At 43.3% G+C, this 26,845-nt stretch overlaps 1 protein-coding gene across 4 annotated transcripts in view; it reads left to right on the top strand.

Annotated features, from left to right (window-relative positions):
• The window catches only part of CDC123 (cell division cycle 123), a 77,249-nt gene extending 51,547 nt beyond the window's left edge, over nucleotides 1-25,702 (top strand). For all 4 annotated transcript variants that reach the window (XM_053251347.1, XM_053251346.1, XM_053251345.1 and 1 more), the window contains 3 exons: nucleotides 14,163-14,288; nucleotides 18,603-18,740; nucleotides 24,483-25,702. In XM_053251347.1, coding sequence (XP_053107322.1) covers nucleotides 14,163-14,288; nucleotides 18,603-18,740; nucleotides 24,483-24,515 — 297 coding nt within the window. In that variant the 3' untranslated portion in view covers nucleotides 24,516-25,702. The remainder of the gene's footprint in view (nucleotides 1-14,162; nucleotides 14,289-18,602; nucleotides 18,741-24,482) is intronic.
• Nucleotides 25,703-26,845: the final 1,143 nt, after the last annotated feature.

The raw sequence follows: 26,845 nt of genomic DNA, 5'->3' as shown, positions 1-26,845 counted from the left end.
CTTAAAAGGCGCATGTTGCCATGTCTTGATACACCCCCAACATCGGCGCTTCCTGTGCTTCCAGATTGGGGGGAATCCCCTATCAATTCAAGGCCCTGCCATTCGGTCTCAAGACGGCACCGAGAATTTTTATGAAATGTCTGGCCCCAGTGGTGGCTTTCCTGCAGGAGAGAGGGTTGCAAGTGCTGACATTTTTAGACGATTGGCTCATCCTGGCAAGCACCAGGTGGGTGGTCCTGGATGCCCTACAGTTGGTCATAGGCACTCTGCAGGGTGTGAGTTTCCAAATCAATTTCAAGAAATCACAGTTGGAACTGACCTACAGGATATAGTTCATAGGGCTGATATTCGACATGACACTGGAAAAGGTCTTTCTTCCAGACGCTCACATATCTATGCTCAGGAGACTGGCCATAGATTTCTTGGCTGGCGGCCCGCAGACCATGCACTCGATACAGTTCCTATTGGGTCACATGGTGGCCACTACTTACATACTGCCGCAAGCGTGCCTTCAAATGCACATTATTCAAAGGTAGGTTTTGGATGTGGATCCAGGCCAACTAGAGCCTCATAAGAAAGGTGCTGTAGGCCCCTGATCATCTTGGTTGCCCTCTTCTGCACCTTTTCCAGTTCTACAATGCCCCTTTTTTAGATGTGGTGACCAGAATTGTATGCAGTATTCCAGGTGTGGCCACACCATAGTTTTGTATAAGGGCATTATAATATTAGCCATTTTATTTTCAGTCCCCTTCCTAATGATCCCTAGCATGGAATTGGCCTTTTTCACAACTGCTGCACATTGAGTGGACACTTTCAATGAGCTGTCCACCATGACCCCAAGATCCCTCTCCTGGGCAGTCACCGACAGCTTAGATACCATCAGAATATATTTGAAATTAAGAGTTTTTCATCCCAGTATTGCCAACATTGCCATTTTTTTTATTTTTTTTGCCCACTCCCCCAGTTTGGAGAGATCCTTTAGGAGCTCCTCACAATCTTTTTGATTTCGCTACCCTATGATCATATGCAAATTTTGCCCCCTCGCTGCTTACCCCTACTTCTAGATCATTATGAATAAATTAAAAAGCACTAGTCCCAGTCAGGGTGGATTTGATTTAAATCAAACTGATTTAAATCACTAGCAGGGTGGATAAAAATAAAAAAAATCCGATTTAAATTTAAAAAATCAGATTTTTTTTATTTAAATCGGATTTTTGATTTAAATCGGATTTTTTTTATTTTTATCCACCCTGCTAGTGATTTAAATCAGTTTGATTTAAATCAAATCCACCCTGGTCCCAGTACAGATCCCTGGGGGATCTCACTTCTTACTTCCCTCCATTATGAAAACTCTTCATTTATACCTACCCTCTTTTTCCTGTCTTTCAACCAGTTAGCAATCCACACATGTACTTGTCCCCTTATCCCATGACTGCTAAGTTTCCTCGGGAGTCTTTGATGAGGAACTTTGTCAAAAGATTTTTGGAAGTCCAGGTAGACTATGTCAACTGGATCACCTTGATCCACACACTTGTTGACACTCTCAAAGAACTCCAAAAGGTTGGTGAAGAAAGATTTACCTTTGCAGAAGCCATGTTGGTTCTCTCCCAGCAGGGCCTGTTGTTCTGTGTGCTTTAGAATTTTATCCTTGATGATGCTTTCCATCAATTTGCCTGGAACAGACATTAAGCTAACCGGCCTGTAATTTCATGGATTGCCCCGTATCCCTTTTTGAAAATCAGTGTTACATTTGCTCCTTTCCAGTCCTCCAATACAGAGCCTGATTACAGGGATAAGTTATAAATTTTAGCAAGGAGGTCGGCACAGTTTCCTTATCCATGGTGGTGGGCCGAGAACCTAACCTTTGCGGATAACAAGGTCTGCTTGTACAAGCCTGCAGTCTCCTTCAGGTCCCTGTCAGAGCAATAGCTAACCTGGAACTCTTCTTGGATTGGTTCAGCTACCTTGTATTCTAGATTCCTGCTCTGACTGGTTCTGACCTTGGCCTTCCTGACTGTCTTCTGCCTAACCCGTCATACACGCTGCTCAACTGCCTGGCCCTTCTCTGTCTGTCCCTTTGAACCAGGGCTCATTGATTGTGAACTGTCTGCCTGGTGACAATGCGTACAGGAGTCCTTTGCGCACGCGCGCACGTCACAGAGACGAGCACGCACATATCTGTGGCGTGCGCGAACGCGCGCGCAAAGGACTCCTGGGAGTCCTTTGAAGCAACGTCGGGGAAGGAGCGGCAGGGAGGTGTCCTGCCGCCCCAATTACTCTAAACTTTATGGCGCAACATCGGGAAAGCGGCGGGAGGGGTAAGTAAACCCTCCCGCCGCTCTTAAGGGGACCCACCCCCCACCCCAGTGCCGGACCGCAATTGGTGGTTCCGTGCACACCCCTAGTTAGGACCTGGATGGGCTCAAACAAGCTCAGATGTAATCCTCCAAGACCAAGTTGCTCTTGTTCAGTTTGTGATCTGGCCAATTGTCATGTGTGAGTTTATCTCTTGAAGGGATTGCACTTCCCTTGAGAGAGACGGTTCATGATCTGGGGGTCCTTCTGGACTTGCGGCTCTTGCTTGAAAAGCAGGTGGAGGCTGTGGCCAGGGGTGCCTTTGGCCAGCTTTGACTGGTTCACCAGTTACGGCCTTTTCTCAACCTGCAGTCCCTGGCAACAGTAACTCATGCCTTTGTCACCTCTCATTTGGATTACTGTAATGTGCTCTACCTGAGGTTGCCTTTGAAAATGATTCAGAAGCTTCAACTAGTCCAGAATACAGCAGTCCGCCTCCTCATGGGTGGCCATAGATTTGATAGTGTTACATCTCTTTCATGGTCGATGCACTGGTTGTTTATTCACTTCTGGGTCCAATTCAACATGCTGGTTCTCACCTACGAAACCCTTATGCACCTGTATATCTCTGGGATCACATCTCTCAGCTGGCTGTATCCCATTCTACAAGGTCTTCTCAGCTGGCCCTCCTTAGTGTCCCTGGCCCTGGTGTAGTGCTTGGTGCCTGGGCCTGTAGGAGTGCCTTCTCTGTGGCCGCCACTCTTCTTTGGAACACTCTCCCCAACACCACCCAACTCATTCAGCCCCCTCCCTAGCTGCTTTTAAGCCCCTCTTAAAACCTAGGTGATTGCCAGGTTTTGCTAGGTGATTGCCCTTTAATTTTTATTTTGGTTTTGGTTTTGTTTCATTTTGTTTAATTGCTATTGGTATTGTTGTTCACCACCTAGAGTCTTTGGAGGAGGTGGTATATAATTTTTTAAAATAAATAAATATCTTGTGTTTCCCAGTGTAATAAGGGTCCAAAATATAGACTTCCAGCATTGTTTGGTCTAAATCTTGTCTTTAACATAACAAGATGCCCTATATTAGCAAAGGGCACGTGTGTTATGCATGCTGAGGAAGGCTGAACTGGTCAGGGCAGGTTCATTTGTTTGCTATATGGCAAAAATTAATGTTGCTTTGCCAGTGTCTAACTTGTTGTTTCAGGTTTATGCTCTTTAACATCTAATCCAAATAAGACAGGGGTGCTTATTGTCTGGGGTTGGAACTCAGGAGACAGTTTTGATCTGCCAGTTCTGGATGGGGTCACACTTCCCCAGAAGGAACAATTACACAATCTGGGAGTGCTTCTGATTCTGAAACTCTCCCTGGTGTTTCAGGTTGAGACAGTGGCTAGAGGTGTTTGCTATCAGCTTCAGCTGATATGCCAGCTGCATCTGTTTCATGTGATAAATGACTTTAGAACAGTGGTATATGTGCTGGAAACCTCCAGACTTGACTACTGCAGTGCGCTCTATGTGGCGCTGCCTTTGTATATAGTCCAGAAACTGCAGTTGGTATAGAATGTGGAAGCCAAGTTGGTCTCTGGGTCATCGTGGAGATATCATATTATATAATTTATTAATTATAGGAGTATATATTAAAAGAACTACCCCGGCTGCCAATAAATTTCCGGGCAGCATACAAGGTGCTTGTTATAACCTATAAAGCCCTAATTAGCTTAGGCCCCGGGTATTTAAGAGAATGAAGCGATCCTCACGATCACTCCAGGAGGCTACCCGCTTCTGCAGGGAGAAAGCCCGAAAGCACATACCTCGCCGCAGATAATTGCTGCCTCCTCACTGGGCAACTGGAACGGCCACCCACATAATTACTGGCTCCATCAAGTAGCCAGGTGGGGATTGGGGGTCGCCTGGCCCCTGGAAGTCCCAGAATGCCCCGCATGAGTGTGCAGGGCATTCTGGGGAGCCCCTGACACTGGGAGGCTTGTTGTAGCATCCCTGTCAGGGTCTCCTCATGAGTTGCCACGGTGCGGAACTGTGCCGTGGCAGATCACAATCAGGGAAATGGGGTTAGCAGAACACTAGTTCCACTAACCTTGTTTAAAGGAAGGGGGAATTAGGAGGGCTAGCAATCGGGAGCCACTTGGCTCCCGGTTCTGCACACAACTGTGCGAAAACAGGCTGGGCTCCCTTAGCCCAGTTTTGCGTGTTTGTGAGAATAGCCTCCATGTCTTCTTCACTATGAGCCCCATTGCAATCATCTGGAAAGGTTTGTCTGCAGTTGCCACCAGCTCATTTGGTAGCTACACAGGGACAGGCCTTATCTGTTGCTGCCCCAAAACTCTGGACTGTGCTCCCTGCTGATATAAGAGCCTCCCCCATCTCTGACAACTTTTTGAAAGTCTCTAAAGACACATTTATTCAGCCAAGCTTTTAAACTAGATTTGTAGTTTTAAATTGTTCTAAGGTTTTTAATTTCTGTTGCTGTAAACCGTCCAGAGATGTAAGTTTGGGGCGGTGTACAAGTATAATCAATTAAATATAAATAAAGAAATAAAAATAAGAATTGCCTTGCAGGATCAGACCTAGATCTGTTAATGCTAGCATTCTGTTTCCATCTGTGCCTAGTCTCCAGAGACCTTTGAGAAGCTTGTAAGCGAGGCATGAAGGCACCATAGCTGCCCCATGATCAGTTCCCAGCATCTGGTTTTCAGAGGTATGCTGATTCTGTACATGGAGGCTGCACTTAGCTATCATGGCTAATAGCCATCAATAGCCCAATCCTCCACTTGTATTCATTTGAAAATCATTGTGTATGTTTTTCTCTAATTTAGAGCTGCTTCCACCACCACCAGACAACATTGCCACAGTGCTAACAATAAACTGAAACCCACATAGGTTTGAGTAACATCACTTCACATGGTGGGTTTGTATGTTGGCTTGCAACCAATGTACATGGATTTTAGGGTGCCACTAATCTGCCATCTTGTAGAAACGCCCTTTTAAAACCTGGATGAAACTCAGCTGTTGGAACCGTATGAGTGATCTGCTTCCATTGGAAGTGCCTTATCAATGTTGACGCATAGGACTCTCAAGCAAAGTGCTTCTTGGAAGCAATGCATGATTTGTATTTGAGCAGATGTTTCCATAGGGTTATAACAAGAGTGGAATGGCAGAAGCATATAAGTCATCAGAGATTGTGTAATATATTGGCAGATCTGGATCGTGATCTGTTGCATTCCTAAGAAATGGGTTCTGCACCTGCACAGAGACAGCAGATAGACTGACTAGCTCCTCGTGATGCCCACTCTGCCTTGCACATGCTTCGTGCTTTCGTTGAAATCAGCAGTTGGGGCGCCATTTTCTCAGTTACCTTTTGACTGCCAATGCGTCAACACCTCGTTGCTGGCTCCTCGGTTTAATTAGATTCATTTGACTGGAAAGAAAAGAAAAGACATTAGTTTTGTCTCTCCAATTTGATTTGGACTGAATTTGATTCTTCTAACGGATAATGGACTAGATTTGGCATTTTCGGAACTTAACTATTGACGTTCAGGGCATGCCTTTAACTGCTATGGAAACCAAGAAAATGTTCAGAAGATGTGTGGAATGTCAGGCAAAATTGCCATCAACAGACCACCACAACTCATGTTTGCTATGTTTAGGGGAGCAGCACACTCCAACGGCGTGCAAGATATGCTGCTCATTTTCAAAGCAAATGCAAAGAAATTGGGTACTAAGACTCCGTGCAGCGCTTTACGACAAGGCGTTACACCCGCTGATGCCAAGGCCAAACTACCCCTCGACATTGGGGTCGGGTTTGAGCTCGATGTTGAAGTCAACATCGAGTATGCAGGAATCTGCAAAAAAAAAAAAGTCTAAAACCTCTGCTGGGGATACGGAGCCCCTATTCAAGAGACCAAAAGAGGTATTGCAGTTGGCACTGGCATAAAGACAAAAAGAGGAGGTGCTCCTTGGCTGAGGAAATGGATTCTCCTAGGAAGAAAACATCGCACCAAGTCAAAATCTAAGAGCAGCACACCTTCACTCACATCTCTACAAGGCTATAGCCCACCAACAAGATCGTCAGCAGTTCTGTCCATGTTGACGGAATGACCTTTAAGGTTGATGTCAGGAACTATGTCTTCATTGTCAACCATGGGCTTGACTGGGGCTGATCTTCAGAACATAGACTTGATGTCAATACTGACTGCTCTTTCGGAGCTGCCTACAATGTTGATGACCATTTCAAAGGGCTTGGCTCTGCCCAAGAGAGCCCTACAGTTGTCTCCAGCTCAAATGCTGGTGCAGTCACTGTTGACTTCCTTGCGTCAACAGCCTGTGGTCAGAGGGGCTACTCTGATTTCTCTACTGAGCATCTTCATGATGATGTTACTCTAGATCTGAACACTGTGACTACTATGCTAGCTACGCTGGATTCTTCAAATAGCACCCCTTCAGGGTCCACATCCCATGGTTTCTTGAGTAATGGTCTCAACATCAAGCAGGATGTTGAGGAGTTTCCAATGCCTGTACCTAAAACACCATCGGTGTTGCCTGTGTGCACTATAACGACGTGTCTACAATTCCTGTTTGTTTAAGGTCACCATTGTGAATTCCAGAGCCAACAGTATCGAGGTCTTTGGGACTGTTTACTCGACCATCAGTACCATCACCAACGTCTATGCATACTGCATTAGCATGGAAGTCACCCATTGAAGGTCAGACAGAACACAAATTGATGTGGTTTTTGCTACACCAATGAATGTGTTGCCCAAAGAATATGCGGAATTCCAAATATGGGAGGCACAGTATGCTTTGCAGTGACCTTAATGGCTGCTGAGCATCAAGTGGGTGTGTAGCAACCCACCGCTAGCACTACTACTGTGTCTACCGCTTGCCTGACAATAGCTGAGAAAGCATATCACCCAGTGATACTGGAGCAGCCTCCAACACCACTGCGACTACCTACGGAAACTGCAGTGGCTCCAACAAAGCCGCCTGTAAATACAACAAGGCATCCATTACTGCCAAGGAAAAAAGGCATCTCCAATTGTGCTGTCAGTAGAAAGTGGAGAAGATGGTTATTCATCTGAATCTACAGAATAAGACTCAGATGGACCATCCCTCTGACCCAGACCCGCTATCTGATGTGCCACCTAAAACAACTACATCGCCTTCTAAAGAACTAAAGGCTTACCACGTCCAAATTAGGGAGATGGCGGAAGCATTGGGATTGGATTTAAAACAACCAGAGGCCATCTTAAAAGACCCAGTTTATAACATGATGGCAGCCTCCAAGATGGTGCATCCATGGCACTCCCTATGCTGCCTGTGATTAGTAAGGCAGTGCAGTCTGCTTGGGATGTCTACAGACCTCCACACCAACATCAAAGCGCCTAGAGAGCTTATAAAGGAAACCAGAAGAGAACAATACATACCTCTGATGGCACCCGATACCAAACTCATTGGATGTTGATTGTTCGTCCACCTCTAAGTAGGGCCGTCACCATATGATGTCTTCTTATAAGGAAGGTAGAAAAATGGATGTTATGGGACAGAAGGTCTGCTCCAACTCTAGTTTGGCTACTAAAATAGCCCACTACGTGGCTTGCATGGCCAGATATAATCATCACCTGTGGGGTGTATTACTCCAGGACTCTACTGCAATGAACCCTGAGAAATTTCAAGACAAATTTGCTGAAATGTATGAGAAGACAACAGCCATCACTAGACAGCAGCTCAGCACCTTCAAACATTTAGCTGAGATGGAGTCACATGGTAACAGCAGTGACAATGCGCCATCACGCATGGTTGAGATCTGCAAACCTGCAACAAGATATGTATGATCACATAGAAAACTTGGCCTACAATGGGAAAGGGCTCCACTATGGAGTCATTTAAAAAAAATCAAAATATACAGCTAAAATGTTGTTGGCTACGCTTTCTGCAACCTATACAGCATTACGTAATCGGCCATATGGGAGCCAAAAGCCCAATTATAGGCAACAGGAAGGATTTATGACGTCAGTACTAGCTTTATCAAAGAAATAGAGGTTTTGGACAGTGACCAAAGGGCTGCTAAAGACCAAAACAAACAGACTCTTTGATCTGCTGTACTGTCCACTGGAAACAGAGAAACAACTGCAACCATCACCTGCCAAGGCACAAGTGCATTTGGCCTCTTCAGAACATAAGGAATGGGATGGGATGCTACTGTTTTCTCTCATCCAGACTGCAAAAAAATTCTGAAAGGTGTGAACAATTTATATCCACCCATAAGAAAATCAGTGGAACAGTGGAGTTTGTCCTTGGTTTTAACAGCACTCATGGAGAATGCTTTTGAGCCTCTGAATGGAGCTTCACTAAAGTGGGTCACCATGAAAATGGTGTTTCTTATAGCAGTCACTACGGAAGACATGTTGGTGAGTTGAGGGCATTGCACTTGGACATTCCTTATACTCAGCTCTATCCACAAAAGGTAGTCATGTGCCTGGATCCACAGTTCCATCCAAAAATAGTGACAGTTTCATTTAAACCAAGATATTATTCTGCCAGCTTTTTCCAAAAGCCAGAAACAGCATTGGAAAAGGCGCTGCATTATCTGGATGTAAGACGTACTCTGCTGTACTATCTCAAGGCAACCAGGAGTATTAGAAAGAGCTGTTTGTGGCCTATAAGGGAAGAGCCAAGGGACAGCCGATATCCTGACAAAGGCTTGCACATTGGTTGGTGGAGTTAATAGTGCAAACATACAGGTGAAACTCGGAAAATTAGAATATCGTGCAAAAGTCTATTAATTTCAGTAATGCAAATTAAAAGGTGAAACTGATATATGAGACAGACGCATTACATGCAAAGCGAGATAAGTCAAGCCTTAATTTTTTATAATTGTGATGATCATGGTGTATAGCTCATGAAAACCCCAAATCCACAATCTCAGAAAATTAGAATATTACATGGAACCAAGAAGACAAGGATTGAAGAATAGAACAATATTGGACCTCTGAAAAGTATACAGTGTACTGTGCTTGATTGGCCAGCAAACTCGCCTGACCTGACCCCATAGAGAATCTATAGGGCATTGCCAAGAGAAGGATGAGAGACATGAGACCAAACAATGCAGAATTGCTGAAGGCCGCTAATGAAGCATCCTGGTCTTCCATAATACCTCATCAGTGCCACAGGCTGATAGCATCCATGCCACGCCGCATTGAGGCAGTAATTGCTGCAAAAGGGGCCCAAACCAAGTACTGAATACATATGCATGCTTATACTTTTCAGAGGTCCGATATTGTTCTATTCTTCAATCCTTGTCTTCTTGGTTCCATGTAATATTCTAATTTTCTGAGATTGTGGATTTGGGGTTTTCATGAGCTGTACGCCATGATCATCACAATTATAACAAATTAAGGCTTGACTTATCTCGCTTTGCATGTAATGCATCTGTCTCATATATCAGTTTCACCTTTTAATTTGCATTACTGAAATTAATGGACTTTTGCACGATATTCTAATTTTCCGAGTTTCACCTGTATAAGCTGCAGGCTGAAGCTCCACCACGTACTATACGGGCTCATTCCACTAGGGCATACACATCCTCAGCAGCCCATCTATCTGGAATCTGTATTGCTGACATTTGCGCAGCTGCCACATGGTCCCCACAACAGCTGTTTATTAAGCTTATGCCATTGATCTGCTAAGCGGATGGACTGTGGGAGGACTGTTTTAAAACGGGTGCTGCCATAGGCTTTAGGGACTACTGTGCCGGCCACCTTGGTGAAAAGCAGGCTAATTACCCATTCTATAGGAATGCAATGGACCATGATCCAAATAAACAAGTTGCTTACCTGTAACTTGTGATCTGATAGTGATCCGTTGTATTCCTAAGACCCTCCCAAAACTCCCTGCAACAGTAGGAACAGAACAATAGTAAAAAGAGAAATTACCAAGTAGTCACTGTAAGATTGTCAGGAGATGGCAGTCTGCCAGAAACTGAGAAAATGGCGCCCCCAACTGCCAATTTCAACCAAAGTACAAACCATGTGCAAGGCGGAGTGGGCGTCACGAGGAGCTAGTCAGTCTACCCATGAGGTCCCTGCGCAGGTGCAGAACCCATTCCTTAGGAATACAACCAGATCATAAGTTACAGGTGAGCAACCTCTTTTTCTTTAAAGTTTTCTCTTTGGTTTGAATAAATTAGACATGTTTTCAAAGTGGTAGAGGAAAAGTCAGATATCTGCTTGCTGGGAGATTTGATTAGGGCAGCAAGAGTGGCTATTTGAGTACCCAGAATGTTGGGGGCAATATGCTAAATCATTGTAAACCGCTTAGAGAGCTCCGGCTATAAAGTGGTATATAAATGTAAGTGCTATTGCTATTGCTATTGCTATTGCTATTTCTCTTGCTGTTTCTCATTGGCTCTGTACCTAAAGTTACTGAATATTGCTGGCAGGAGAGGCAAACATTAGGCATGTGTCTCTGGTTAGCTGCTGCTGATTGGACATCTATAGCCGGTTGATGTGTAAGGGTGGTGGTGTTTGTGCATAACTGCTTGTGAGCTGGCTGGTTATATAACAGCAGGAACAGACTATTAGATCTTGGTGAAATTGAAATTCGAGCAGCATTTCTCTCAAAGACACCTCATTCTCAATGCACCTCAGGCTTTTCTTGTGATTACCTGTCCCAGGGACAGCTCCTTTTTAATTCATTTGCCTGTTACATTTAATCTCCCACCCATGCCTTAAAAATAAAAAAGTATGAGGTACTGTATCCTAAAATGAATTGGACATATAATCGGGAGGCTGTCTAGGATGTAGAAATGCCTCATTGCCTGTTGTAGCTAATTAATGTATAATCAGGGATATGTACAGTGTTGTGTTAGAAGTTACTTTTGTGGCATTTTCACACACACACACCCATACCCATCAATAAGTCTTTTAAAATACACTGATAGACAAATTATCTTACTATCCTGCTTGACTGTCCTCAGCTACAGCTTATTTACCATTCTCCCCCCACCCTCAAGCTCCATGCATATAATCTTTGTTTCTGATCCTCCAGCATTGAACCTGCAGGGATAAGGCAAAAAATACATTTAAGAACATACTTGCATCTTAGACTGTTGCCTCCATTCTATCCATCTTTCAGCAGGAGGATTATCTCCAAAGTCAAGAGATATCCTTGATCTGTAGCTACAGCAAGCTCTACTCTTCCATTGCCATGGAGCGAACCTTGTAGGTTTTGTTTCTATTTCATGCCACAGAGGTTGGGATAGCCATAGGCACTGTATTCTAAATACTGAACTGCAAAAGTCATATTTTCATATTGCTCGATCATAAGGAGCAACACTTTGGAATTTTAATCTTTCTTCAGGAAACAGTTGCACTGGAGTGAAAGATAAACATTGCAAAGTTTTTTTCAAAATGTGTATGCATTATAAAACATGGCACAGATAAAGACGACCCCTATGGACATAGTGAGGCGAAGAAAATTGAAGATAAGATGATTACCAAACCATGCAAGCTTTCTCCTTAAGCAGGAAACTAGGTTATCTATTCTACATCTAGGAAATTGTCATAGCATGAAGAGCCAGCATAATGTAGTGGTTAGAGTGTTGGAATAGGACCGGAAAGACCCGGATTTGAATCCCCATTCAACCATGAAACTCACTGGGTGACTCTGGGCCAGTCATGTATCTCTCAGCCTAACCTACTGCACAGGGTTGTTGTGAGGATGAAAATAACCATGTATACTGCTCTGAGCTCCTCAGAGGAAGAGTGGGATATAAATGTAAAAAATAAAAATAATTAAATAAAATATGTGTGCAACCAAAATATTCTTGCTTAGCAGTGCATTGATCCATTAGGTTTCATTACAATGTAGACTATTGAAAATAATGTTTAGAAAAAGAAAAGATGTGCTGTACAACATCCAAAAGGACCTTGATGCATTTTAGTGACTTTATGTACAATTTCACCACACTGCAGTTTCCTATAGGGATGTGCACGAACCTGTTTGGAGGCCCTTTTACAGGCCTCTGAACAGGTTCGAATACTGGGGGTGGGGGGGTGTCGAAGTTCGAAACCAGAGGGGTGCCACTTTAAGGGTGGGAGAGGGTGCACTTATCCCTCCCCCCTGCTCCCCACCCCGGCGCTCATTTTCCATAAAAGCCTTCAGGGCAGAGTGTACCTCCTTGCTGCCCCTTCGCTCACCTGGTACTTCCAGCCGAAGGGGGGAAGGGGCGGCAGGGAGGTCCACTGTCGCCCCAAAGGCTTTTATGGAAAATGAGCGCTGGTGGGGGGAAAGCAGGGGGAGGGGTAAGTGCACTCTCCCCCGCCCGGTTCCGTGCACATCCCTAGTTTCCTATAGTGGCTGGTGCAGACAAAACATCAAGACTCTTCTGGCTGCAGCTAAGAAACTTGAATTCAGTCGCAGCCTTGTACACTTCCTTCTCTTCCATATTTCCCTTTCCCTCCTTAACCATGCATTCATGCAGGGGTGTAGCTAGAGGAGAGGGGGCCTGTGTTCACCCCTCTCTGGCAGCCCCCCAGAATGAGGGAGATAATGAAGAAAATAGGAAGAGGTGGAGCTGGGAGGAGCTGGGGGTTCTGGGTTCTTTGAACCCTTTTATAGCTACACCCCTACATTATAGCTACACCGCTACATTCACGATAACTATGGTGAGGGGTGTCCAAGTTCCATACTCAACCAAGTGTTGGAAACCATGTATAAAGACCACTCTAGATTCTATGTCGGAAATCCACAGATAGATCTGATGTCTTTTTTGCTAAAAGCAATCAGATACTGTAAGGGCCATTTGTAAGACAACGCCCACCACCCACCCCTGCAAGCGCTATGATTCCATTCAGTCCCCCTGTGGTTATTTTTAGCAAAAGAAAAAAACATCAGGAGATCCCTGCTAATTGGACAAAGAGGCACCTTTTAAAGTGGTGGTTCTCTTATATTTAGCAGCAAGAGAGAAATTGGCCCTATTCAACATCAGCAAAGCATCCTTTCAGTGGCTATTGTTGGTATTTACTTCGGGTTTCTTTTTAGACATAAGCCCTTTGGGGACGGCACCATTATTTTATTTTCCCTATATAAACTGTTTTGAGAATATCTTTTTTTGGTTGAAAACCAATATAAAAGTAGGAGTAATAGATTTCCCACATCATGATTAGTTTGGCTCTGAGCACCCTAGTTAAGTGGAGAACTTAATTAGCATAAAGCACAGTGAATGTCTATGCCAGTGTATGCTTTGACTGTGGTTACGGCGGCAGGAAGGAATTCGCTGGGGGGGGGGGGTGCAATTCCAAGGCCCACTTCCATTCTCAACCACAGCTAAAAGAGCCTGATGTTATGTCTGCACCAGATCTTGGATGGTGTGTAGCTGTTGTGTGGTCAACTTCTGTAAACCTTCCCACTCTCCACCCACCAGTCTTGTGAATTTTAATTGGAACTACCTAAGAGGAAGCAGGCTCACTGGCTGTAAACAAATTTCCTAGATGCTTTTAATCTTAACTACTGAATGTAATCTCTAGCTCCATATAGGTTTGTACCAGGAAAATGGCATCTTGACAATATGCTTCCAAGGCCTCATTTTAAAAGTCTATGCAGAAGTTTGAACTTTGTGTTCGTGTCTGGATTCATTCTAATGAGAGAATAACTATTTGAAGGGGCAGGGCTCTGTTACTTATAAAGGATCTGAAAATGATTTAAAATACAGGTACATTTAGTTGAGCATGCAAATCTGATGGCAGCTTGATTTGTGCCCATATTACATTTAAAACATAAATGTAAAACATAATTACATATTTCTTGATCAGTAGAAACAAATATGTTTTGCCTGTCATTTTTCTTCAGGGAAGAGTGTGGTTAATTGATTTTAATCCATTTGGTGAAGTAACGGATTCTCTGCTGTTTACATGGGAAGAGCTGTCTGGGAACAGTTTGAAAGATGATCAGAGTGAAGGTGCAGCCATGGAACAGGTAAGAGGAAAAACAGAAGGGATAACACATTTTAATGTTGCCAAAAAAAGATAATGAGCAAGTCTTACTGGTTTCATTAGGCCTATGCACGCGCGCACACATATACACACCTGACATCAGGTTGCATTTTGCTGTGTTCAAATATCCATTTGAGTAGCTTTGTCTTGTTGGAAACAAATATATTAAATTTCCATTGATGTAGAATGAATTCATACAGCTAATGAATGCTACAGGGCAGAGTCCATTTTCTGCTCACAGGTTCATATTTTGAAGTGATGTTATGAATGTGTAACTCATGGAAATATTCAATGAGAATTGATTATCTGTGAGCAGCACCTGGCAGGCCATCCTGCAACTTGAGCAGTTCCCCTTAAATGTTGCTGTGTGCATGTGCTGATGAGGCTCATTTGTACAACGAAGCACAATTTCACTCAGGTAGGGATGAGCAGCTTATCCAAGAACTGAGAGTTGTAACTCTGTTTTGCCCCAAGTCCTCATTTGCCCCTTCACAAGTGGTCTAGGCCTACCTAGCAATGATATCCTACCTATCTAGTAGGGATGTGCAAAATGTTTCAACTTGAAATTGGCCATTTCATGCTCAAAACAAAACACCCTTTAAATAAAGGGCCTGTTTCGAGCTCAGAAAAAAAAACCCGTTTTGATTTGAAACGTTGAGCACCATTTTGGAAGCCTGCTTTTCCCTTGCTGATTGGCTTGTTATCTCCTTGCTTCTTGGTTGGCTTGTTGCCATACAAATCAAGTGTTGTCATGGGCAACTGTGTCCCCATTGGCTGGGGGGAGGCAGGGGAGGAGCCCAGAAGGAGGAAATTTAAAATGTATTTGAAGGGTCTGGGAGGCAGAGAGAACCCTTGTAGTGTGCCTCTCTTGAAGAGGATACATTAGGAGAGGAGGAAGGAAGGTTTGATTTTGTGGTTTTCTTTTCTCAGCACTGAGTGTAATAAGCTGAGCTATTGCTGCTATAACTGTCTGGTTTTACTGGATCTCAGATTGACCAAGGCAGAACTTGGGTGCCTTCCTTCCTTTTAGTTGTAGTTTGTATTGTTGTTTTAAAATGTTTTTAAATTGTTAATTGTTATATTGTTTTTTAATTTGTTTTAGCTCTTTACTGTTTTAGTGGTGTGTTTTAATTGTAAACCGCCCTGAGCCATTTTGGAAGGAAATCAAATAAATAAAAAAATAAAAATTTGTTTGAGACAGTGTTGTGGTGGGAAATGGACAGTGGCAGCTCTGTGTGTGTCTGTGTCTGTGTCTGTGTGTGTTTCTTGGTGATTGCTGTGATACGTTCCATGTCTGGCCTTGAGACTAACTTGTGCTTCTCTCAGTGCTCTGGTCTACTCTGCAGTCTGCATTGCAAGATGTATTCAGTCAAAATGTGGCTGAAGTTGCTCTAGTTGAGCTTATGGCTATGCTTGCTGCTGTGGTAGCTGTTGCAATCCTAGCAAGTAAGGAGCCCTAATTGTGTGTGAGGGAGCAACTTGTGCCAGTGATGTTACTGCAGCACAGGCACGGTATCTGTTAGTGGATTCTGGGTCAGTGATTCTTTTTTAGCCATTTTTGGACTGTCTTTTGAAATGTGTGTTCTGTGTTGGGAGGGACAGGTTTCCTTTTACTGTTTATGCTTCTGCATTGTTTTTCAAGGCAGGGTTGCAAAATGCATTGCAAATTGCAGTGCAAAGTTTGTGTGCACTCTTGTGTGCAGCTTGTTCCAGCCATAGGGAACAATGGAGAAACTAGAAACATTCAATTGTTCTCCATGGGTAGCTCCTAGGGACACCAAAGTGGGTTGGGTAGTAGGGCATGAAGGGTGCTGCCTACCACCCAGCCCACAAAAGAACTGGGCAAGTAGGAAATTTTAAACCAATTTTTAAACATTCCCCCAAACCCCCATAGGATGCCATGGGGGTTCAGGGAAAAAGGTTAAAAATTACCCACTTGTCCAGTTCTTTTGTGGGTTGGGTGGTAGGTAGCATTCTTCATGCCCTATACCCAACCCACTTTGGTGTTCCTAGGAGCTATGGAACCATGGAGCTATGTTCCTAGGGACAATGGGGTGTTTGGAATTTCCCCATTGTTCCCTATGACGGAAACACTCGAAATTTTTTGAGTTTGCTTCCAATGAAACAACCAGCTCGACTGTGGTTTCGACGAAACATTTTGACCGTCTGCATTTTGTTTTGCTCTCAAAACAACATGCAAAATCTGTTTCGTGCACATCCCTCCTAATCTAGGTATTGTTGAGTGAGACACATGCATGGCAGGTTACTATGTCAAAATCCAAAGATATTTTGTTAGTGTGAGATATTCATTCATTCATTCATTTGATTTCTATACTGCTCTTCAAAAAATGGCTCAGGGCAGTTTACACGGAGAAATAACAAACAAATAAGATGGAACCCTGTCCCCAAAGGGCTCACAATATTAAAAAAAAAAATAAGATAGATAGCAGCAACTGTCACTGGAGGTACTGTGCAGGGGGTGGATAGGGCCATTTACTCTCCCCCTGCTAAATAAAGATATTATTTTAATATTAATAAGATTGATATTTATGATTAATATTAATTATTAATATTAATAATATTGCCTGGTTTGTTTTATCCAGACATCGAGTCCTTCCCAAGGACCTGGGATGGCTGAATTTTATTGTCAATTGTTATAGATATCGTCGACGAATATAGGCCGTTCCCAGTAGAGCTGCTTTTTGTAATTGGCTGATGGTGATTTCTTTGGCCCCTATGGTGTTGAGGTGCTCTTCAAGGTCTTTTGGAACTGCACCCAGGGCGCCAATTACCACTGGGATGATTTGGGTCTTTTTCTGCCACAGTCTTTCAATTTCAATTTGTAGATCTTTGTATTTGGTGATTTTTTCTATTTCTTTTTCTTCTATTCTGCTATCCCCTGGTATTGCTATGTCGATTATTTTGACTTGTTTTTCTTTCTTCTCGACTACAGTTATATCTGGTGTATTGTGTGGCAGATGTTTGTCTGTTTGTAGTCGGAAGTCCCATATTATTATTATTATTATTATTATTATTATTATTTCAATTTCTATACCGCCCTTCCAAAAATGGCTCTTACACAGAGAAATAACAAATAAGATGGCTCCCTGTCCCCAAAGGGCTCACATTCTAAGAAGAAACATAAGACACACACCAGCAACAGTCACTGGAAGTATTGTGCTGCGGGTGGATAGGGCCAGTTACTCTCCCCCTGCTAAATAAAGAGAATCACTACGGTAAAAGGTGCCTCTTTGCCCAGTTAGCAGGGGTAATACCTCAATTCATGAAAATAACTCCTGCTGACTGAGCAAAGAGGAACCTTTTTAAAATGGTGATTCTCTGTATTTAGCAGGGGGAGAACAACTGGCCCTATCTATGCCCAGCACAGCATCCCTCCGGTGCCTGTTGCTGATGTTTACTTTTATGTTTCTTTCCCTAACTTTACTGCACTTTCCTAGTGAAAAACTATACCTTAACATCATTCTTGAAGAGTAATGTAATTCTCATCTTTGCTCACTTTAATTTGTGAACTTCCTTTTTTGTACATTTAGCAATGTTTTACTTCTTAAGGTTTGCTTCCTTCCACTGTGTTTCCCAGCTGTCTGTGTTTCCCAGTTCCATTTGGGAGCTCAGATGCTGAAAGTGCAGTTTCCCTACACAGTAAGCAACTGTGGAGGCTCCTAGGTAAGGTCTGCCCCTGCCTCTGCAAGGAGTGCCACCTGCCCATCTCCTGCATTGCCAGCCAAAGGGCAATAGAAACGTGTGGAGGCAGTGGCATATGTTCTGTCAGGAAGCCACTTTTTAGAGATAGAAGTTGGGTCCTTAGCTGTCCACTCATCACTCCATTCTCAAAATGACCTTTCAGCAACTCTAATTGACCAGGACTTTAAAGTATCTTTATGTTCTGTCCTATAGCAACTATTTAAAATATTTTGAAATATTTTCCTAAAACTTGTATGCTTAAGAGAAAACATAGTAAATAATGTGCACAAATAGAGCCATTGATTAACTACCTAGGTGAGTTGGGCCTCCTGTAAAAAGAGAAAAACCACTGTGGTCATACTCTAGACTAAATTGTCAAATTATCACTTCAGCAAAGTGAATTATGGATTCACATAACAGCGATCGTAAATTGATAGCAAGATAGGAACATAGAGAGCTGCCTTATATTGAGTCATACCATTGGCTCATCTAGCTCAGTATTGTCCACATGGACTAGCTTAGCTGCGGCTACTCCAAGGTTGCAGGCAGATGGTTCTTCTCATAATGAAATGTGGTTATTTGCTCTCTTTACTAGGACTACCCATCATTCCGTTGCACAAACAGTAACCTTACAGTACAGCCTAGTCCCTATCTCAGCTACAGACTACCCAAAGACTTTGTAGACCTCTCTACTGGAGAAGATGTTCACAAATTAATTGACCTGCTCAAACTGGTAAGCACATTTTTTAGCAAAGGGGTTTGTCTTTAGGTGTGTAAGGCTGTTTTATGCAAAAAGTACTTAGGTTTGTTGTGCTCTGGAATTTAGAACAATTCATGTGTTCAGGCTGTGACAGAGGCTATTTCACATATTAATGTCCATTGTTTGATTTCTCATGACTATGACTTTGCCACTTGATGAACTGAATGTGTGAACAACCTCCCCTAAAGAACATTGTATATAATGTGCTGTGAGGTAATACAAAGATTTTCACAGTGGAAGTTAATCTGTGATGCCCATTCATACACACAAGTAGCCACTTGCTGCACAGTGAGCAAGAGATGATCATGCTTGAATCGATCCAGATTATTTAAAACATTCATAACTTAATAGAGAATGGGCGTTTAGGTGAGCTTCTTCATATAGAATAGAGTATATGTATTCTGGTGCTCTTTCTACTAAAAAGGTTTCCCATGTATAATATGGGACAGGGCTCAGTTGTATAGTAGGGATGTGCACAGAACTGGCTGGCCCAGTTCGAGGCCAAACCGGCCTTGAACCCAACCAGGCCAGTTTGGTCCTTGGTTCTAATGTTATGAGAGAGGGAGAAAAATTTCTCTCTGTCAGCTTTCTCTAGACCATGCATGATTTTATAGACATCTATCATATCTCTTTTTTGTCTAGACTAAAAGCCCTAGGTAACCTTGCCTCACAAGGAAGGTGCTCTAGGTCCCTGATCATCTTGGCTGCCCTCTTTTGCACCTTTTCCAGATCTACAATGTCCTTCTTAAGATATGGTGACCAGAACTGCACACAGTACTCCAAATGTGGCTGCACCATCGTTTGTATAAGGGCATTATACTGTAAGCAGGTTTATTTTCAATCCCCTTCCTAATGATTTCAAGCAAGGAATTGGCCTTTTTCACACAACAAGCTGCACAACGAGCTATTCACCATGACCACAAGATCCCTCTCCTGGTCAGTCACCAACAGCTCAGACTCCATCAGCATATATGTGAAGCTGGGGATATTTGCCCCAGTATGCATCACTTCACTTGCTAATATTGAACTGCATTTGCCATTTTGTTGCCCACTCCCGCAGTTTGGAGAGATGCTTTTGGAGCTCCTCACAATCTGTTTTGGATTTCACTAGCCTAAATAGGTTGGTGTCATTTGCAAATCTGGCCACCTCACTGCTTACCCCAACTTCTAGATCATTTATGAACAAGTTAAAGAACACCAGTCTCAGTACTGATCCCTGGGGGACCCCCACTACTTACTTCCCTCCATTTAGAGAACTGTCCATTTATTCCTACCTCTGTTTCCTGTCGTTCAACCACTTACCAATCTATACATGAACCTGTCCCCTTATCCCATGACTGCTAAGTTTTCTCAAGAGTCTTTGATGAGGAACTTTGTCGAAAGCTTTTTGGAAGTCCAAGTATACTGTGTCAACAGGATCACCTTTATCCACACACCTGTTGACACTTTCAAAGAACTCCAAAAGGTTGGTGAGGCAGCTGAGTGGTTGCCAGTTTGTTCTCAGTATATTGATTGCACAGTGGAAGGCATCAGGGTTTTCCTTTAAAATCAATTGGTTGCCTGTGTGACATTCTAACAAGGTTAATCACACTGCACCTCAGGCACAAGGAAGAAGTAGGCACTTAGAACAGCATAGATTGAAATTGATCAAACACGTTTCATGGAGTACTTTCATGTTGTTCAGTTGATAGTGACTACAGAAAAAAAGTAAGCAAATTTTATCATTTAGAAGTATTGTTCTGAAAGAACATCACTTTACTTAAAATAAGCAGCAAGATTGTTCTCACAACTGTTTATCCTGGGGCCGAGGAGGGTGGGGTTGAGGGGAAAGCAGGTTCTTTCTTACCTTCCCCACACATGACTAGCCATTGATTTCTCTCTTGCCACGTGGCCACACAGTTGCCACTACAATGAGCGATGCTGTGAGAGAGAGGCCAGGGGAAGGACAGAAAGCACACAATGTTTGCACAGTGCACTAAAGTCATTCTAGAGGCTGGGACACCCCTTCTCCCAGCCTCTCTGGTAGGACGGGCTGCAGGCAGTGCAAGCTGCCGCCACACAACCAGGGAATGGGGTAAGAGGGCACGTGCACACCCTCTTACCCCACTTTTAGCCCTAGTAAAAAGAACAGGCTATCTAGCAGTGTAGCGCTGGGATCAGGACCAATCCTTGTACTCCACACAAGCAGCCCTATGAGTAGGGCTTTGCAAGCTTGAGTAGGGCTGCTCATGTGAACAGCCCCAGTATGTGGTATAATTAAACCCTGCCTAAGAACAGTTCATGCTTTCAGACCTTACAAAAGGCTTCTTGTGGTGGAGCACGGAGTTTAATTGAAAAGCCCCAATGAAAGTGTCAACAGGCATGTAGATAAAGGTGATCTGGTTGACACAGTATACTTGGACTTCAAAAATGTTTTTGGCAAAATTCCTCACCAAAGGCTCTAAAGGGGAAACATCATAGAGGAGTATAAAATTGTGCATGGAGTAGAAAGAGTGGACAGAGATAACTTTTTCCCTGCCTTTCTCAGAGCACTAGAACTAGGGTTCATCCCATGAAACTGAAGGCCAGGAAATTTAGGACCAACAAAAGGAAATACTTTTTCACACAGCTCACATTTAATCTATGGAATTCTCTGCCACGGGATGTGGTGATGCCTTTAAAAGGGGCTTAGACAAATTCATGGAGGACAGGTTTACCAATGGCTACTAGTTGGTAGATATAGGACACCTCTAGCCTCAGAGGTAAGATGCCTCTACATACCAGTTGCAAGGGAGCAACAGCAAGAGAGGACATGCCCTCCGCTCTTGCCTGTTGGTTTCCCAGAGGCATCTGGTGGGCCACTGTGAGGAACAGGATACTGTACTAGATAGGCCTTTGGCCAGATCCAGCAGGGCTGTTGTTATGTTTTAGCCTGGAGATTATGAGAGCTTTTTGTTAGAACCTTTCTGGTACTTATAGTAAGAGTTAAAAGAACTAGGGCTGGTTTATAATATGACTTTTGGTACCTTAAGAAAGCAAAATGGATGGTGGAAATTGCCCAGAAGAGGAGAGAAGAAAAAGTCAAGAAAGACAAAGACCTCATTCAGGAAGGAACTTAAAAAGGAATGTCAGAAAGCTGTTAGAAGTGACAAGGAGCAATACTACGACATCTGTAAAGACCTTGAGGATGGAAATAGACATGGAAAAACAAGACAAGTTTGCCAAAAGATCTCTGAACTCAGAGGGAGGTTCTAACCTCGAACTGGTTTGTTAAGGGATGCCAAAGGACAGGTAGTAACTGGTTCAGAGAAGATCAAACAGAGATGGAAGGGGTATACTGGAAATCTGTACAGCAGGGACATCAACATCCAAGATACTCTAGAAGATATTCCCTACTTGCAAGAACCTCTAGTACAGGAAGATGAAGTTAGATCAGCACTTGGGTAATTACCAAGTTGGAAGGCTACAGGAATTGATGGAATACCTACGGAAATATGGCAGGCAACAGAAGAAGAATCATTCGAGGCTCTAACCAAGCTATGCCAGAAAATTTGCCAAACAACACAGTGGCCAACAGATTGGAAGAGGTCAGTCTACATACCCATACCAAAGAAAGGAGACTTAACAGATTGCGCAAACCATTGCACAATATCCTTAATTACATATGCTGGCAAAATAATGCTCAGGGTCATCCATCACAGATTAGAGCCCTACGTTGAAAGGGAAATGCTGGATGTTCAAGCTGGTTTCAGGAAAGGCTAAGGAATAAGAGACATCATTGCTGATGCACGCTGGATAACTGAGAAAGCCAAAGGATACCAGAAAGAAGTCAATATGTGCTTTATTGACTACAGAAAACTCTCTGATTGTGTCGACTATTTCAAGTTAAGGAATATCCTTAGGAAAAAGGGCATCCCAGAACATCTCATTGTTCTCATGAGAAACCTATACACTGGGCAGGAAGCCACAGTCTAGATGGAACATAGTGGGACAGACTGGTTCCAGATTGGCAAAGGAGTAAGGCAAGGCTGTCTACTTTCTCCTTCTTTATTCAATTTATATGCTGAACATATACTGAGAGAAGCTGGATTGGAAGAAGATGAGTGTGGTTTTAAAGCTGGAGGAAGAAACATCAATAGCCTGCACTATGCTGGTGACACCACTCTGATAGCTGAGAATGCAGATAATCTGCAAGCTCTAGTAATGAAAGTCAAGGAGCACAGTGAAAAAAATGGGACTACAATTAAATGTCAAGAAGACTAAACTAATGACAATGGGTACAGCAACCCGGCTCAGAATTGATATTGAAGACATTGAAGTGGTGGATAGCTTCTGCCTTTTAGTATTGACCATCAACAGTAAAGGATCCAGCCGTCAAGAAATACGCTGCCTGCAATGAAGGCCTTGTAAAGGATATTTAGATCCCGTGACATGTCTACACCTACACAGATTAGAATCGTTCGGACAATGGTTTTCCCCGTTACACTCTATGGATCTGAAAGCTGGACTTTGAAGAAACAAGATAGAAAAAGCATTGATGCTTTTGAACTTTGGTGCTGGAGAAGACTTTTGAGGATACCATGGACAGCCAGGAAAACAAACAAATGGATCATAGAACAAATCAATCCAGAATTTTCACTCAAGGCACAAATGACCAGGCTCAAACTATTATACTTTAGACACATTATGTGAAGACCCAGCTCCCCTGAGGAGTCCATAATGCTGGGGAAAGTTGAAGGAAAGAGAAGAAGAGGACAACCAGCAGCAAGGTGGATGGACTCGATTACGACAGCAAAGAATGCACCACTGAGAGACCTTAAAGGCCAAGTTGAAGACAGATCATCCTGGAGAGAATCTATCTATGTGGTTGCTAAGAGTTGACACCGACTTGACGGCACTTAATCAATCACCTTAATGGAAAATTATGAAAACTGCTAGAATAATGGATCAACAGTCCTGTTGATCTATTTGCAAACTTGCTTGACAAATCATTCATTACATTCTAGCCAAAAAATGGCATTGTGTAGTCTTTTGGATTAGGGATAGGGCGACCTGTATCCAGCCCTCCCTCAGCCATGGAGCTCACAGAGTGCCTTGTGCCAGTCACACTTTTTCAGCCTGAGCACTCTTGCAGAGTTATTTGGAAGACAAAAGGGGGTGTCCCATGTATGCTACTCTGAACTCCTTGGGCAGGGGTGGGATATAAATATGAATAATAAATAAATACTAAATGGTGTGCATATTTAATGATGCATCCATCAATTCAGAAAGAAGAGAAGGTTTGAACAGGAGAATCTCTGGTATCTATAGCAAGCCTCCAAACTAACTTAGATAATTATGTCTCCAGAGAACAATAATTCAACTAAAAAAGAAAAAAGAAATATTAGTATTCTGTTTTAAAGGAGGTTTCCTTTCACAGTCTTTTTTATTTTTTATTTTGGTGTTGGTATCCTCTGAAAATTGATTTTCCTCCCTGAAATTCTGTGGCTTTCGGTGTTTTTTTTGTTGTTGTTGATAATCAAAGAGCACCTCTATTGCTAATTGTGGATGAGATGAATGTTACTGTAGTTCATTTTAAAAGCCAGTGATAACTAAGTGCTGTCTCTTTGCTTTAAAATATGCCCTAGAAATATATTTTATTTAGCTGTTTGTTGTTTGTTTGAATGCCCAGATTTTTTAGTTACAATTTTAAATTGTCTCTAAGCTGTTAACTCCATTTTTTCTTTGTCTTACCAGAAACGAAATCAGCAAGATGATGAAGAATTATGAAGTATGGGGTGAAATTGAAGCAAGAAATGAGCCCAGAGCTTCCTGGGGTGGGGGGTGGGGGCTAACATTTTAACAGCACCAGCTCAGAGAAAATCTGCTTTTTGTATTCTCACAAAATCAAGACAATAAGGTCATTGACACAACCTGTGAGCCAGACAGGGTGGGGGAAGCAGGAGCGCACCTACCTTCCCCCAGACGATCGTTGTTCTCTTGGCTGTGCCACTCACACGTCTACACAAGCTGTGCTGCTTGGAGCAGTGCGGAACTCTTGAGACCAGGAAAACACAACCCGGCGTCCAGAAATTCCTCAATGCACTGTATGAGGAGCGTGTTGCATTGAGGGATTTCTCCACCAGCCGGGTGCTCTAGGTGCCCAGCTCTGTGTCAGCCTGAGCAAGCACATGGCCGGGGACTGAGGTAAGAGGGCATGTGCGCCCTCTTTCCTCAGTAAAAGCCTGGGGACAAAAACTGGGCTACCTGGTGAGGCAGTGCCAGAATCTGCTCCAATCCCAGCGCTTCACACAAGCAGCCCTACCCCGGTAGGCTGTGCAAGCCCGGGTAGGGCTGCTTATGTGAACAGCCTTAATGTCAGTCTTTTGTGGGTATTTTCTGGGTATCTTTTATTTAACAGAATAAATATATGTTTGGCAGACTTGCAAATAAATACTGGGGGGGGGGGAAAGGAATTGCTCCTCTCTACGCGTGGTCAGCTCCTCCTCCACAATGGCAGAGCCATAGTGCTGCCCTCCAAACCTATACTGAGTCTTTAAAGCTGCAACAGAAGACCAAGAGAGAGTTTCTATAACCGTAGCATTGCCTAGGCCCCATTTTACTGCTTAGCAAGGAAGCTGACAACAGTAGAAGGGATCCTATGACTTGAGAGATGGGAAACAACCAAATCACTAGTGACCTGGGGAGCACCACTGATGTGCAGGGAGCCATTCTTTCTTCCTGCTGGCCAAACCCAAGTCCTGCTCCTTTACACTCACGGTATATGATTGTGGTTGCTGGTCACTTATGGCAGACATTTTTCTTCCACCTCTGTGGCTGCTGTGGAGAATCCCCAGTAGGACTGAATTAGGATTACTCTAACCCTACTTGCATTGGATCTGAATTTGGTATTAGATGCAGAATTTAGCATCTCTTCACTTGTATCTTTAAAAATAAAAAGCAATATTTAGCTCTTAGGCTGTGAAGATTGTTTTTTAAATGCGCAGGCAATGCATAGTGCAATGGTAAAGCAAGAGTGAGGAGGAGAGGAAGAGGGCTGTGACTAGGATATTTGGGGCAGAGGGCTTCATTGCTCTGCATATGTCTCCTTGCTCCTTCACATGATTAGCAAAAGAAAAGTTTTTTAAAATTGCAGTTGTACTGAAACCACAACCTTTTTTCCTTGCCCCGTATGGCTTACATGTCTTTGGTGTGAGTCCACTGAAGCTATGGCTTTCTGTAAGTGCACCTGCTTTCTGCATGTATGACTTGGATTCCATACTTGCTGGGGGTACCTGGATGAGGGAAGGCTTAGGGCTGCTTTCTGCAGATGTGTACATAATTTAATTTCTTTATACCCTATTCCTGTATAATTAATACTGGCAGCTGAATGTGTCAATTGGCACTTTTTAAAAAAAGTTGCAATTGAGATGATTTACAAGAGTCTTGATTCAGACATTATAAAATTGCACCATTGTAGCAGTGTACAGCAGCGCAAAGTGGGAGGAAGTCCCACTCCTGATGTATCAATCACTCTTGCGCCCCACTACTCATGCTTACAGAGGGGCTTGCCTGAAGAGGGAAGGGCCTTACCCGTGGTGACGGGCGCTTCTGTGATTGCGAGGCTTGATTGATCTAGCTTTGCAATCAGGGAAGCACGCATCATCATGCTTAGGGCTCTTTCCTCTGTGGTGCGCAAGGGTGATTGACACAGCGGGAGTGGGACTTCCTCCCTCTTCGTGCTGCTGTACAGCAGTGCCGCTACAGCACTCCAATTTTATAACATCTGGATCATACTGATGTCTAGATGTAGTTTGGGTGGGTGCGGGCCATCATAAATGCAACCTAACAATTGATGTTGAAATCATCAGAGGATGAATATGCATGTCTTTGTTGTAACCCAGCCCTCGTGGTTTCATAGCCTGTGGTCCTTTCCGTCTCTCTGCTTCTTTACTTCTATATGTTGCTTGAGCAATTGCTCTTGACTTCTGGCTGCAGCCATTCCAAGTGCACAGATGTAATTTATTGCTCTCTTGGGCACAATTCATTATCTGTGTAAAGCAATAACACAATTAAAAATCCTGGTGTTTGTAATTCTTCTGTCTCTGCAACATATCTTC

This window comes from Hemicordylus capensis, chromosome 5 (genome assembly GCF_027244095.1).
Source record: "Hemicordylus capensis ecotype Gifberg chromosome 5, rHemCap1.1.pri, whole genome shotgun sequence".
NCBI lineage: Eukaryota > Metazoa > Chordata > Lepidosauria > Squamata > Cordylidae > Hemicordylus > Hemicordylus capensis.
The sequence above is the reverse complement of the archived record's forward strand: the minus strand, read 5'-3'. Positions and strand labels throughout refer to the sequence as shown.